Here is a 14,323-nt window from a genome sequence, read left to right as displayed (position 1 = left end):
GAGCACCTGAATGACTTTATAATGGAGATCTATTCTGACGTTTATCAATAGTCTTTTTTCTTTTTTGCCTTTCCCAGTAACGATCAACGTCCTAGTCAAGCCAAGACATCTATCTGGCCGAGGAGGAGATGGGAGATAAAGACAGGAGAAGGCCGTGTTGTTACAGGTGGTGTTCGGTTTCTGACATGCACCTCAGTGCTATGCATCCATGGAATAGCCTTGAATGTGTCTAGAATGAAGTCTCAATTTTTATTCCACAGTTCCTAAACTACTTCTCCCGCAGGGTTCCTCACTGTAGTAGGCAGCCCCACCACTGGGTCAGCTATTCAAGTCGATATCTTGGGAAATACTCTTTGACATCTCTTTCTCTCACCCACCACATCTGGTTGATCACCAAATATTATGGGCTCTGACTTCAGTGTGTTCCTAGTCCAAAGATTTCTCCATCACCATCACTGCTGTTGCATTGGTGCATATGCCTCTAACCCTCACATGGACTCCACAACTGTATTTGAACTAGTCTCTTAGTGTCCATCCTGTCCCTTATATTGGCCCACCCCTTCTGTAGTTAATACAGCATCCCACAGCTGGAATGATCTTTCTAATATGTAAATCGGATTGTGTTACTTATGTGCTCAAAACCTTCTACTGTTTCTCATCTCATTTAGAATAAAATGTAGACTCTCCATGATGATCTCCATCTGTGCAATCGGCTGCTGGCTAACCCTCGGACTTCATCTGTCTCCTGCCACTCTGTCCCTTGATGGCTGTATTCCAGCCATGTTGGTTTTCTTGCTGTCCTTGAACAAGCCAGGCGTGTCCCTACCTCACAGCCTTTGGATTGCCATTCTCTCTTCCTGGAATGCTTTTCCAGCAGATGTCCACACCGCTGGCTTTCTCACTTGGCTAAGGCCACTGCTTAAATATTGCCTCCTCAAAGAGGACTTTCCTGGCCATTGTAACATGTTTTCCCGCTAAGCCTCTTTTACTTTTCTTCATAGTGCTTATTGCTAACATTTATATTACACAACTCTTTTCTCATTCTGTCTTTGCCCATGAGAGTACATGGTTCATAAAGATAAGAGATTTCTGTTTTATCCATTGTTCTGTGCCTAGTACCTGGTATCTGTGAGCACTGAACATACTTTAGAGTGAATAAATGATTTCCCCAAATTCCTTTACTCAGGCTTTTTAGTACACCGAGGAGGTCAGAAAGTTCTCCTGCATCCACCTCCTAAGTATGGAAGATGGCATTGGCGGCCCCTAATTCTTTACCCTTCCCTGTACTGGTGGCTTTTGCCATGTGACTTTGCTGTTTTCTTCACAGAAGGGAAAGGGAGTTTCTCTTCTCCTTGACTCTGGATTTGGTCACGTGACTTACTTTAGATAATCAGATGTTAGTGGATGTGGCAAGACCAAAGGCCTGGAAAGTGCTTGCATGAGTGGCTTGTTCTCTCATGTCTCTGCCAGAGAAAAACATGCCCATGCTAACTCCCTGGTCCCAGGAGGAAGATGAGAGGTGTACAACAGAACGATTGGCCCTTAGCTGACCTGCAGATCAGTGATAAAAATAGAATTGTTGTTTTGAGCAATTGAGTTTTGGAGCTATTTGTTAGATGGCACTTTTTTTTTTTTTTTTTTGGTAGGAAGTAAAAGCAAAACTTTTTTTTTTTCTTTCTTTCTTAATGCCCTAGAAGACTACGAGAAAAGGAGGAGACACAGCAGGAGAGATGAGAGCTGAGCTTTGGCCCAGAGAGCAGAAGTGGATTTCTAAAGAATGACGGATGGGACTGAGGCTTTAGAGCTCTTGCCTTGCTTCCCAGTCTGGGGCTCTGGGAAGAGGTTGCTGTGTAGAGGGTGGGGAGGTCCTGTCCTAACATGGGACAGCCCAGCCTCACGTAGAGAGGGAAGAAGAGTAAGCAGACAGGGTCTCTGGTCCTCACGTGCTTCCTCTCATTCTCGTGCAGCATGAAGCCTGAGATGAAAGTCCTGACTTCTCAATAGCTGATGACAACCTGCCATGGGGAGACGGAGGACGCCACAGAGACTTAGGGCTTAGGGGTCTCTCAAGTGGGAGCTGAGGGCACAGCAAATAAGCAAAGGGAGTGATGGCAGGTGTTCCCTGGGAACACTGCCTGAGTCAAAGAAAGGGACTCAAAGTTCATCAACCACAGATTTAAGCTCCAAGGCCAGAAGAGCACTCAGGGACACAGGACACTGGGTTGGAGGCCAGCAGATGCCTGGCCGTGCAAACTCAAGGACCAGCATGCATCCAGGTCTCTCCCTGTCCATGGTATCATTAGAATGCTAAAGCTACACATGTTGCTGCCTGTCCCCTTCTATACTCTGTACACCTGGTCAGCACCTTATAGAAAGAAGCAGAGGATGGGAAAGGCTCTTTGAGAGACTGAACATTTTTATTCATGAAGGACAGAGCACAACCAGGAAGGAATGTTGAAATGATTAAGTCAGAATCAGCTTTAAACCAGCCTGGACGTTTAGCTTATTTGCCTTTGCTACCCAGAAGGAATACGAGATCATCAGACACAGATAAAGACATTGCATTTTCTCTGCATATCTGAGCTGTGTTGTGCATTACGATGTGCAATTCTGCGATAACCATGGCAACCTCCAATTTGGTCTCCCTGCAGTTTCTCACTTCCTGTTATGCATTTTGCACTCTGCAGATGGTGCTATCTGGCTAAAGTGTCAATCTGATCACATTATTCTCTGGATTAAAAAACATCCTTCCTTGACTTCCTTTCACCCCTAAGATAACATTAAAACCTTAACATGGCTTATAAATAAATCCGTAATATGGCAGATGCTGTCAGTGCTCGGCATTCACCTCAGTCCTGCTCCAGGAACCACCGACTGCGATTCCCTGTCATCTGCACTTTCCTCTGGCCTCAGCAGCGTGTTGGCTGAAAACACGGGACAAGCCCGAAGTGCTGGGGAGTTAGTACCGCGGGAAGCAGCCCTCATCTCTGCAGGATGGCAGGAGGTGGCGAGATGCCCTGGCTTCCTCCTGCCTCGGTTGGGACACTCGGAGGCACGTCTCGCACTGTCTTCCAGAGTGCCCCGGTGGGATTACATTCCAGGTGCCCACAGTGGTGAGTGGCTTGACAATGCTCCACCCCTTTCCCTGTTTCATGTCTCTACTTTCCTGCTTGTTTTATGGGATTGTCTCCCAGGTAAACTTCTTATATTCAAATCGAATTCTCCAGGGTTTCTCTTGGGAGAATGTAACAAGATAGTGATCGTACAATTTATCAACCTGCACAGTCCTATTTTTAGAGTAAAAGTGGGCACTGTGAGTAATGTACACTTGTCCTGGCAGGAGTAGCTTGGGTCTGTTCCGGGCAAAGCAGGACATGTGGCCCTGCTGGTAAAGCCGCCTTTGATTTGAATCCTGCTTACGCTGCGGCATTTTTATCACACGCACCTTCACATCCTACTTTCCACTATTCTGAATGCAACTTGCTGTGGTTCCTCAAATTTCCCTCATAGCGCATTGCGTTTCCAAAGATGTCACAACTGTAACTCCCATGGCACGTTTCATTGCAATGTGACCTGGCCATGATGCCACCAAGAGGTAGGGTCTGCTTCCTCTCTCTTGGAACATGGGCTGGAACCCAGATTTTGGTCAATAGCACGTGGCAAGAATGGTGGCTCTTAGAGACCTCCACTCTCTATGTTTGCTGTTTGGAAAGGTCCTTCCTGGAGCCCAGCCACCATGCCGCGAGGTAACCCAAGCAGCCATGATCTGGAACCCTTGCGGGAGAACTGAGTCCCTGGCTTGTGGCCCCAGAGATCTCCTGTGCAGCCAGCACTTGCGGCCAGCCATGTGAGTGAGGCTATTTTGGGCTATCCAGTCATTCTTACACCTCGCCCAGAGTCATGAAGTAGAACCACCACCCTGCCAATCCACAGAACTGCCAGAAATAATGAACTACCATTTTGAGCCACACAGTTTTGGGTGGACTGCTGTGTAGAGTGGAGAACTGACCTCCCCCGCCCTTATGGTTTCTACTTCTGTCCATTGGTTTACCCAGATCATTCTAACTCATCATTAGGGACCCAGCTTCTGTGTTACCTCCTCTAGTATGCCTTCCCCCACTCCTGGACTAGCTCAAGTGCCCTCCCTACTTGCTCCCAAAGAATCCTATACTTCTTTCCATGTATCCCACCCTCTTGTCCTTTTACTTCTAATTGCCTTTCCATTACCTTCTTTTCCAGAAACTTAAGCTCTAAAAATGTGACCCAGTGCATATTGATACACTGTATGATCACCTGTCTTGTTTTGGGTTCTCCCAAGAGAAACCTCTGAGAACTGGATTTGAAGATAGAAAGTTTCCAAAGGCAGAAACTGTGCCTGTCTTGGACCCTAATGATGTTCCAGGGACTTCTACAATGCCTGGCATCTGACATATGATGAGTGTACATTTGCTGATTACGGCGAAGTAAAAAAACTAGTATTTATTACACACATACTTTGTGGCAGAGACTGTGATACTTGCTAAACATGTATTATTTTGCTGAATCCTGTAACATACAGACCATTACTATTCCTATTTTAAACATGAGAAAACAAATACACACAAAGTTAAGTAACCTGACAAAGTCATACAATTGGCAAATAGTAGAGTAAGAGATTGTATTAGGATGTTCTTGCACTACTATAAAGAAATACCTGGGACTGGGTAATTTATAAGGAAAGAGGTGTAATTGGTTCACAGTTCTGAAGGCTTTATAGGAGGCATAGTGTTGCCATCTGCTTCTGGGGAGGCCTCAGAAAGCTTACGATCGTGGCAGAAGGTGAAGGTGGAGCAGGCAGGGTACATGGCAAAAGCAGGATCCAGAGAAAGAGTGTTGGGTGGGGGAGGTACTACACACTTAAACACCCAGGTCTTGTGTGAACTCAGAGTGAGAGATCACTTATCACCAAGGAGATGGCCCAAGCCATTCATGAGGGATCCACCCCCATGATCCAAACACCTCCCACCAGGCCCCACCTCCAATACTGGAGATTACATTTCAACATGAGATTTCGGTGGGGACAAACATCCAAACTATATCAGAGATCAAACCCAAGGGTGAGAGAGCAAAGTCTGCCATTAAGTCAGTCCTTATGCATCAGTCAGGACAGGTGAGGCTCTGGCACAGTAACAAACATCCCTATAGTCTTGGTGGCTTAACAAAGCAAAGAGTTTTTTTTTTTTTATCTCTTGCTATATGTTCATCACAAGTCAAGAGTTTTCTGTCCACTGTAGCCACAGAGGGACCCAGGCTTATGGAAACAATCACTGTCTTAGGCTTGTCAGTCACTGTGCCAAAGGGATAAAAGGACTCTAGAGGATTTTGCATGAGTGCTTAAATGTTCTAGCCTGGAAATCACACAAATCTTTTACATTCATAACACTGGCCAGAAATAGTCTGTGAGCAGCATGCTTATCACAGTATACTATTTCACCAACAAATGAAGATCTAAGTATGTCATTTCCTTCTGTGTGAAGAGGCTTTGCCAAAGTTCCAGAAAGTTTTAGAAAGCCCTAGAAAAAGAATTTTTTAATCAATAAAAAGTAATGGAAGATCATGATATTCACAATTTAGATGATAATAGAAATAATATAGTGGCTACTAGGAGGTTCATCTTCTATTGGAGTTGCTTTGGATAATGGTAGTTTGGGAAATATGAGGATCTGAGACCAATATGACTTACAAATTCTAGTCAGTTCAAATGGATAGAAGTTCACTTTATTTTTAACCACCCAAGACATCGCCACTGACAACCAGCAATGGTCAGCAAAGCAACAATGACACTGCATTAGTATTCAGTTTCTTTCTAAGCACAGCTTCTCAAGTTTACACAGAGAAGCTACTGTCTTTTTATTACAGAATATATCTACTTCATTATGGTTTTATATTACTCTGATTTAAAAAATGGCAGAAATAGTTAATTTGAAAAACAATTAATTAAAGAGGGCTCAGAAATAAAATTAAAATGCATATTGCCGTCTTGGAAACAGAGGTTGTCTATGTAATTACACGATTCACAGTGATGTGGTGATCACTGGACATTGATATTCTTCTAAATTCGTATCTATCATCATACATCATGACAGTGTTTTATATCAAGGAACCCTAAATGTTATCCTCCTAGTTGCCAATGGAACAGGAGACCCTGTTCTACTATAATATTGCATTTCCACCTTTTTAATTAAGAAAATTAGTCCCACCACAAATCTTAAAGTTTCAAAGGTTATTTAGGCTATATCTAATCTGGTTTTACTCAATCCAGATAACTCCTTAATATAGAGGGCACATTTCTGTTTAGCCGTTTTTGAATATTCTCAGTAATAGAGAGTTCATTACCTCAAAGTAAAGGCCACTCACTTTTGAAAAGCTCTAATTGTTAGGAAATTCTTTCTTATATGGAGCTGAGATTTTCCTCTTCATATCTTCTGCTTTTGGTCCATATCTTCTGCTTTTGCTTCATATCTTCTGCTTACTCAGTCTTGCTGAGTAAGCCTCAACTAAGTCTAATCCACCCTGCATGTGGCAGTTACCAAAGATGGAAAATTGATTCTTCCGTCTCTCAAATCACATATTTTTCTGACCAGACATTCCCAGATCTTCTGACATTTCCTTTACGGGTCTTGTGTCTATGTGGTTTTCTCCTCAGTTGACTAATATCCTTGCTCTGGACATGATTCTCGTACTAGTGTGGTTCAGAATCATGTTCATTTAAGAATCCATCACCATGGAACATTGCTTGTACCAGACTTTCCATCAAACCAATTTCCTAAGTTTTTTCATGATGCCGGGGGTCTCCCAACTTCTACTTAAGTGATTGTATGTATTTTTTGATCTAAGTACAGCAATTAAGTTTATTTCTATTGCATTTCATCTTATTATTTTTATCCCATCTTTCTAGCCTGTCAAGATGGCTTTGAAATGCTTTTTATAATCCATCACATTAAACCATCCCTCTTAGCTTCGTGACATTTGCAAACTTAATAAACATGCTATTTATGTCTTTCTCCAAGGCATTAAAAGAGATGTTGAAAACAACATGAGCAAACAGAACACCCCGCTTTCAGTTTCTTTCTTGAAGATTTCTTGAGAGATTATTAAATGTGTTGCTGAAAGATAAAGTCTATGATATCACTTGGCCGGTAAAAGTTGGATGGATATGAGGGATAAAAGATGGACATAACTAGGTCTAGTGAGATTTCTCCTTTGTGAACCTTTGCTGATTGCTAATGATTCTGAATTCCTTCTAGAAGCATTCAGAATTATATAAGAATCCATTCTAAAAGTTTGCTGTTGGTTGGCAGTGATCACACTACTATTTCTTGAATATATATCCTCCATTCCCTTTATAAAGATCACTCTTGTCCTTGATTAGGTAGCCTTTCTTTCATCCTTTTTATGTGTCCCTTTTTGAGCAGAGCTCATCAAAGAGCTCAGTGTGAAGTCATCTTAGGTATTTAGAGCCATCTTCTCCTTCTTTTATAGAATCAGTTTCAGAGTAGCAGTTTCTGAGTAGCAGAAACTGATCCTAGAAAAGTAAAGCAACAACTTTGGAGCATGAAACTCCAGGGGGTTTCAAAACCTGGCCGGAGTACGTATCAGTTGCAAGTTCAATACTGTATGTCTGCATAGATGGATTTTTACACAGCTGGGGAATGCAAATGGGTTGTCTTTCACTGCAGTATATGTTGTTTTCAAAGAGACATTTAAGCACCTTCCCCCTCAGTCCTGCCCCTATGAAATGATCAAATATCAAAGGAGTATTGGCTTGAAGGGGTGGCCAATGATTAGTTTCTCAAGCACCTACATGTCTTTTTGGGGGTCTTCACTGTGACTCCTTCAATTTTATTAACAGAATTTTAGTTTCAGAGTAGCAAGGTCCTTGTCCTTGCTTCCTCACCATTCTGGAAGATGCAGGTGTTATCAGGAAGCAAAGCACAGGTCTTGGGTCACAAATCACGCTTTTCAAATCTCAGCGTTACCATTGACCAGCTGAGTGGCTTGAAGCCAGTGGTTTTCAACTGCGTGGTAATTTTTCCCTCCTGGGGGACATTTAGCAATGTTAGAAGACATTTTTGGTAGTCACAACTTGGGTACTAATTCTATCTAGTGGGTAAAGGCCAGGGAGGACGCTAAACATTCTGAAATGCATAAGACAGCCCCATAATAGAGAATTTTCTGACCCAAAATATCAATAGTTCTGCTGTTGGGAAACCCTACTTCAAGAAAAAAACTTAATCATTTTGAGCTTTACTTCCTTATTCTATGCAACGAGGGTAACAACGATCTGTGGTGGTGTGAGAAATGCACGCAGTACTGTACTTACAGCATATAACATAATAACTGGCATGTAGCCAGCATAAAAAATGGTAATTGTTTATGTATTAGGCATTGTGTTGTATATGTCTTAAGACGTTATCAGCTTAATAGTAAAAGAGTAGTCCAATTACTCCACAAGTATTTTTTGAGCCCTTTCTGTATACTAGGCACTGATCAGTCTGCTGCAAATAGATTAGTTTCAAAAAAAAACAGTCTTTGCCCAACAATCTCTGCCCTCAGGGAGCTAACAACCGGCAAGTAGGCATTTGTGTTCCCCGTCTTGCCACTGGGAGAACCCAGGCTCTGAGAGGTTCAACTAAGAAAGCAACATGGTCAAGATTTCAGTGCTAACAGAGGTAGAGCTGGATTTCAGTCTAACCAGCTCTGCCTGATTCTATAGTCCACATTCTTTCTACTCCGTGATCTCAGGTGCCTGCTTTTAGCCTGTGAGACATGTGAGGGTTGTAGCTCTCACCTCTGTGCTAATCTTACCGATTCTGCTGGGATGATCATCCATACCCGTTCACCCTGCAGTATATGTCTACAATGATATTCTGTTTTTTTTTTTTTTAATATTTCATTTCATTTCATTTTTTTGAGACGGAATCTCGCTCTGTCGCCCAGGCTGGAGTGCCGTGGTGCAATCTCGGCTCACTGCAAGCTCTGCCTCCGGGTTCGTGCCATTCTCCTGCCTCAGCCTCCCGAGTAGCTGGGACTACAGGCGCCCGCCACCACGCCCAGTTAATTTTTTTGTATTTTTAGTAGAGACGAGGTTTCACCGTGTTAGCCAGGATGGTCTCGATCTCCTGACCTCGTGATCCGCCTGCCTCAGCCTCCCAAAGTGCTGGGATTACAAGCGTGAGTCACCGCGCCCGGCCTACAATGATATTCTTTCTGTTTTGGTCCCCTTTTACTCTTTATTAATTCAACAAATATTTACTGAGCACTTGCTCCTTGTTAGTATACAGTGGAACTAGGAGATGCTATCTTGGTCTGCAGGGAGGTCATGGCTTGTAGGGATAAGACCAAGGACCCATGACTGGAGCCCTAACTACTCACATGCATGACACCATTTCCATCTTGGAATTGTGGACCTCCTTACCGGTGTTTATGTGTACTTTCTGTAACTCGCTGCCACATGCACAGTTACCTAGTTTGTGTATACAGCAACATTTTCCTTGCGTGTACAAAAGATTCCCGGTGTAACCTTCATGTACCTGAGGCTCATGGTACACTTTTAGCTTTGCACAGATTGATGTCACGGTACATTCTTAGTTGTAGAAAATGTGGTCTTTATGATGTTATTTGTTCATGACCTTGAAGGTCCATGCCATACAGTATATTGGAATTGTGCTGAAATGTGAATCTAGTTACACGACCTGAAAAACAGAGGAACCAGAGAATATTACTCATAGTGACAGAACCTAGAAATCATCCAACATTCCCATCAAAATTTGACTTTGTAGGTTCCACAAAGTAATAAAAAGTCTATTTTTTTCCAGGTATGTTTATAGCTGATGTTACTTTAGGAATATCACAGTGTAGTATCTTTAGGAACATCACTGTATCATAGCGCAGAGTTTGTTTTGATGGAATCATATGGTTCTGAAGGAGCACTTAACATTTTAAAGCATTCTTGACTGAGCCGTGGGAGTACCTCTGGTGGAAAGCAGGTACTCACCAAAATCTCAGATGCATGACTTACGAATACCAAGGCCCTACTCCACTAAACAGCCGCTTTTCGTTGCTAACTGATGGCATCACTCAACTTTCAAATACATCCTTCTGCTGGAGCTTGACCATGAATTTTGTTTGTTTGATGTACTTAAGAGTCTGGACTCTCTTCAGAGAGACCTCACTTCCAAACTCTACTTTGCCAATATTAGTTGAGTAACTTTTGTCAAACTGACCTTCTTCTGCTTCAGTTTTCTCATCCACAAAATGAGGTTCATAATCAGGGATCTCATTTCACTGGATTGTTGTGACATTAGTTTCTTATGTTTACACATGTAACATGTAATGTCACAAAGTCTCTTCTTGTTCACAGACAATAAAAGTGGTGATAAGATCTGTAAAAACCCAGCAACTATAGAAAATGCTGGAGCAAATTTGGATAAAGACATCAGGGTGAGGTAATCCAAAGCTGACTGTGCCTGAGTGCTGTTTTCAGGATGCAAAGGATTAAGCAGAAGCTGTTTAATTATCTTTCATATTGTACAATATCTAAGGCCCAATGAGCAATATATCTTAGCCTTCATTTGTTTTCCAGTTCCACCCTTTGCTTTATCACTCGCCACTCCCCACTGTCTTGTTCACCGAGTGTGTGGTCTTGGGCTTCACGCACACGCCTGCTTTCCCCCTGTCTTCTGGAAGCCTCTGTCACCAACCGGACTGGCGTGTTTCTGGCTCTAAATCCAGGAATGCTTTTTGTTCTTGACCACTTTCTGGCACAAGATATAGACTTTATCCCTCAACTGGTCAACCTCAGCACTTACCACCTGCCCAAGTAGTCCTCTCTGTCTTTCTCTTTACATTCTAGATTAACTGCCACAGGGATTGCAGCACAGTGAAGAGCTCCCTTGGTATCTGATTGCCTGAGTTCAAATTTTCATTCTGCCACTGATTAGCCAGGTGGCCAGGTTATTTAATCTCTTCATGGTTCTGTTTTCTCATCGAACAAGTGGAGATCATAATCTCAACTACCTCATACAATTGTGATGAAGGTTGAATGGGCTAATATCTATAAAGTGCTTAAAATGGAGCCTGGCCTACAGTAAATCTCACATAAGTGCACAACATTATTATTGTTATTATTATTATTATGAGACAGTCTCGCTCTGTCGCCCAGGCTGGGGTGCAGTGGCGTGATCTCGGCTCATTGCAACCTCTGCCTCCTGAGTTCAAGCCATTTTCCTGCCTCAGCCTCCCAAGTAGCTGGGACTACAGGTGCCCGCCCCCACGCCTGGCTAACTTTTTGTATTTTTAGTAGAGATGGGGTTTTACCACGTTAGCCAGGATGGTCTTGATCTCCTGACCTTGTGATCCGCCCGCCTCCACCTCCCAAAGTGCTGGGATTACAGGCGTGAGCCACCATGCCCAGTCTATTATTTTTATTATAGGTTCAGTTTCCTGCTCACTCCTCATTTTGTGACCCCTGTCCCATGTTTTTAAGCGAGCATTTTTACCATTAATGCTATTCTGATCACTTCTACCCACTGGCTGCCAAGTGACCCGCCTCCCCCCTGTACATCACCACCATCTTACTGTTTTCATTGCGGTTCACAGTACACAGCCTCATATTAACAAAATGCATTGACTTCACATTAAATATATAAAAATACGTCACCAATCATATCGATAGTTTAAAAATTTAGGGTGTAACCTTCACGTATCTGTGGCTCATGGTACATTTTTAGCTTTGCACAGTGCTAATCTCCTCTAGTGAAGAGAAGGACAAGGAGACTCTGGAATTCACAATCGCACGGGGGGAAGGGTGTTCTGTCACACTGTTACATTCCTTATTGGCCTTCTCATCTGCACATAATATCAAGGCACTTTCTTAGGAGAGGAAGATAGAATCATGTTGATATGCTTTAACAAAAGAAATGTTAAGTTACACATTGCTAGTAGGTAGAGGTTTGTAATAAACCAAATTCTACATAGAGAAGCCTGGAGCAGACTTGCCTTCACTTGGGTTGTAGTTTATGCCACGTGCCAAACAACACTGGTTCCATTACCATTGTTGATTTAGAAGTCCCCATGACGAATCACAAGTTTTTTATGTTTTTATTTTTTTTATTTTATTTTTTATTTTTTGAGACGCAGTCTTGCTCTGTCGCCCAGGCTGGAGTGCAGTGGCCGGAACTCAGCTCACTGCAAGCTCCGCCTCCCGGGTTCACGCCATTCTCCTGCCTCAGCCTCCCGAGTAGCTGGGACTACAGGCGCCCGCCACCTCGCCCGGCTAGTTTTTTGTATTTTTTTTAGTAGAGACGGGGTTTCACCGTGTTAGCCAGGATGGTCTCAATCTCCTGACCTCGTGATCCACCCGTCTCGGCCTCCCAAAGTGCTGGGATTACAGGCTTGAGCCACTGCGCCCGGCCAAGTTTTTTATTGTTTTTTGAGATGGAGTCTCACTCTGTTGCCCAGGCTGGAGTTCAGTAGCGTGATCTTGACTCACTACAACCTCCACCTCCGTGGTTCAAGCGATTCTCCTGCCTCAGTCTCCTAAGTAGCTGGGATTACAAGTGCCTGCCACCACGCACGGCTAAGTTTTGTATTTTCAGTAGAGATAGGGTTTTGCCATGTTGGCCAGGCTGGTCTCGAACTCCTGACCTCAAGTGATCCGCCCGCCTTACCCTCCCAAAGTGCTGGCATTACAGGCGTGACCCACCATGTACAGCCTAATCACAACGCATTTCAAAGGTGAATTAGCTTTAGAATGAGTTACATGAGCAATTTCCCCCAAAGATGATTTGCTGACGCTTCTCTTGTGCAACACCGAGAACAACCATGTAACTTTCCTGTACAGAGAAGATATTCATGACTGGCCCCAGTGAGAGAAATTTACCTGATAGTTTTAAAATCCAAATTCATGTTACCCAAACAAATGTATTCTTCACACACATTTATACCGAATGAACCACATTCTTACCTATAACTTTTCCCAGAAAGAGCGACTTGGGAGAATTGAAGAGGGTGTCGGATGAACTGGGCAGATGGTAACTCATAGAAGGATAATGATCGAGCTGCAGGAAGAAAACAAGAGACACTTTTAGAAGGACGTCACTACCCTGCGTGGAACCAAATCTTCCCTGTGGGGATGACGTCACTCTTTGAACCCTGGTTTTCTGATATCTTATTTCACCAGCACTGACTCTAAAACACCAGCCCGAGAAAATGGAAACCCATCTCTTCCTTTGCTGGGGTTCTTTGAAAAAATCCGAGCACGGTAAGTGAAGATCCTTATGAACAGCTTTCCAGGTGATGTACATTTTCTGTGGATGATTTACCTACAGGATTAAGATCCAGGCTCATTTTAATGGAGTAAAGTCTGCTTGACCCAATCTCCAGTGTCTCTGATATAGAATATGCCGCATCTACAGCAATGAAGTTTTGCTGAAGCATTTTATTTTGTGATACGATCTCACAGACACACACACACACACACTCAAATGCTGAGGGTCAAGTAGGGTAAACAGTCATGGTTTTCTCACTTATCCCAATGAGAATGATTTCTCCTGCCACAGGCAGGGAGGGTTGGGTGAGTTGGCAGCAGAGAGAGAGAGAAATGCAGCTGTTGGGAAGAGGGCACAGTGACCATGGGAGCGACGCACATTTCTGATTCTGCTGCCCGTGGACAAAGTGCCAATGGTGGTGTCAGAATCGGCCTTGTCCTTTGTGTCCCAAGTGACTTTTCCTGCCTCATATTTTCAGCTGTCTTTTTATCACCCATATAGTCTAGGTGTGTTTCTCCAACCGTGAGCTCTTAGAGCCTTCTGGGCCTTTCTTTGTGCCCACCTGTGGAAAACTTCGTTTTGTAAGCATTCCTTTTTCTGAAGTGAGATTAATACGTGCTGACGTCAGCGTGACGAGAGCTGTGGCTTATAAGAAAACACAGCATTGCTCTCCGACATGGGCATTCCCAAGGGGACCACGTCAATTGTGTAGAGGAAGGAGACGGAACAAGCAGTAACTTGTTGAAGGCAGCAGCACAGACTCAGAAGCAGACACGCTCCTGAGTCCTTGCCCAAACTCGGCCTGATTAGGCAAAAAACTGTCCTTCAGATGAGCAAAGACACTGGAAGCTAGCCGTGCTCTTGGGAGGAAGGAGAGAGTGGCAGGGAAGAAAGAGGGCAGGCGAGTGATCCAATCTTATCACCACATTGAGAACCAGCTACTACAATGAATAATCATTCATTATTGACTGACTGCAGCAGAATCTTGAAACTGCTTCCTAGAAACTTAGAGA

General features: G+C 43.4%; 1 protein-coding gene across 1 annotated transcript in view; it reads right to left on the bottom strand.

Moving 5' to 3' along the window:
- The window catches only part of CNTNAP2 (contactin associated protein 2), a 2,242,274-nt gene that overhangs the window by 139,234 nt on the left and 2,088,717 nt on the right, over positions 1 to 14,323 (bottom strand). The window contains exon 21 of the mRNA XM_073009464.1: positions 13,007 to 13,100. Within this exon, the coding sequence (XP_072865565.1) occupies positions 13,007 to 13,100 (94 nt within the window). The remainder of the gene's footprint in view (positions 1 to 13,006; positions 13,101 to 14,323) is intronic.

The sequence above is a fragment of the Chlorocebus sabaeus genome, chromosome 21 (genome assembly GCF_047675955.1).
Source record: "Chlorocebus sabaeus isolate Y175 chromosome 21, mChlSab1.0.hap1, whole genome shotgun sequence".
Classification (NCBI taxonomy): domain Eukaryota; kingdom Metazoa; phylum Chordata; class Mammalia; order Primates; family Cercopithecidae; genus Chlorocebus; species Chlorocebus sabaeus.
Note: the sequence above shows the minus strand (reverse complement) of the source record. Positions and strands in the feature narration are given on the sequence as shown.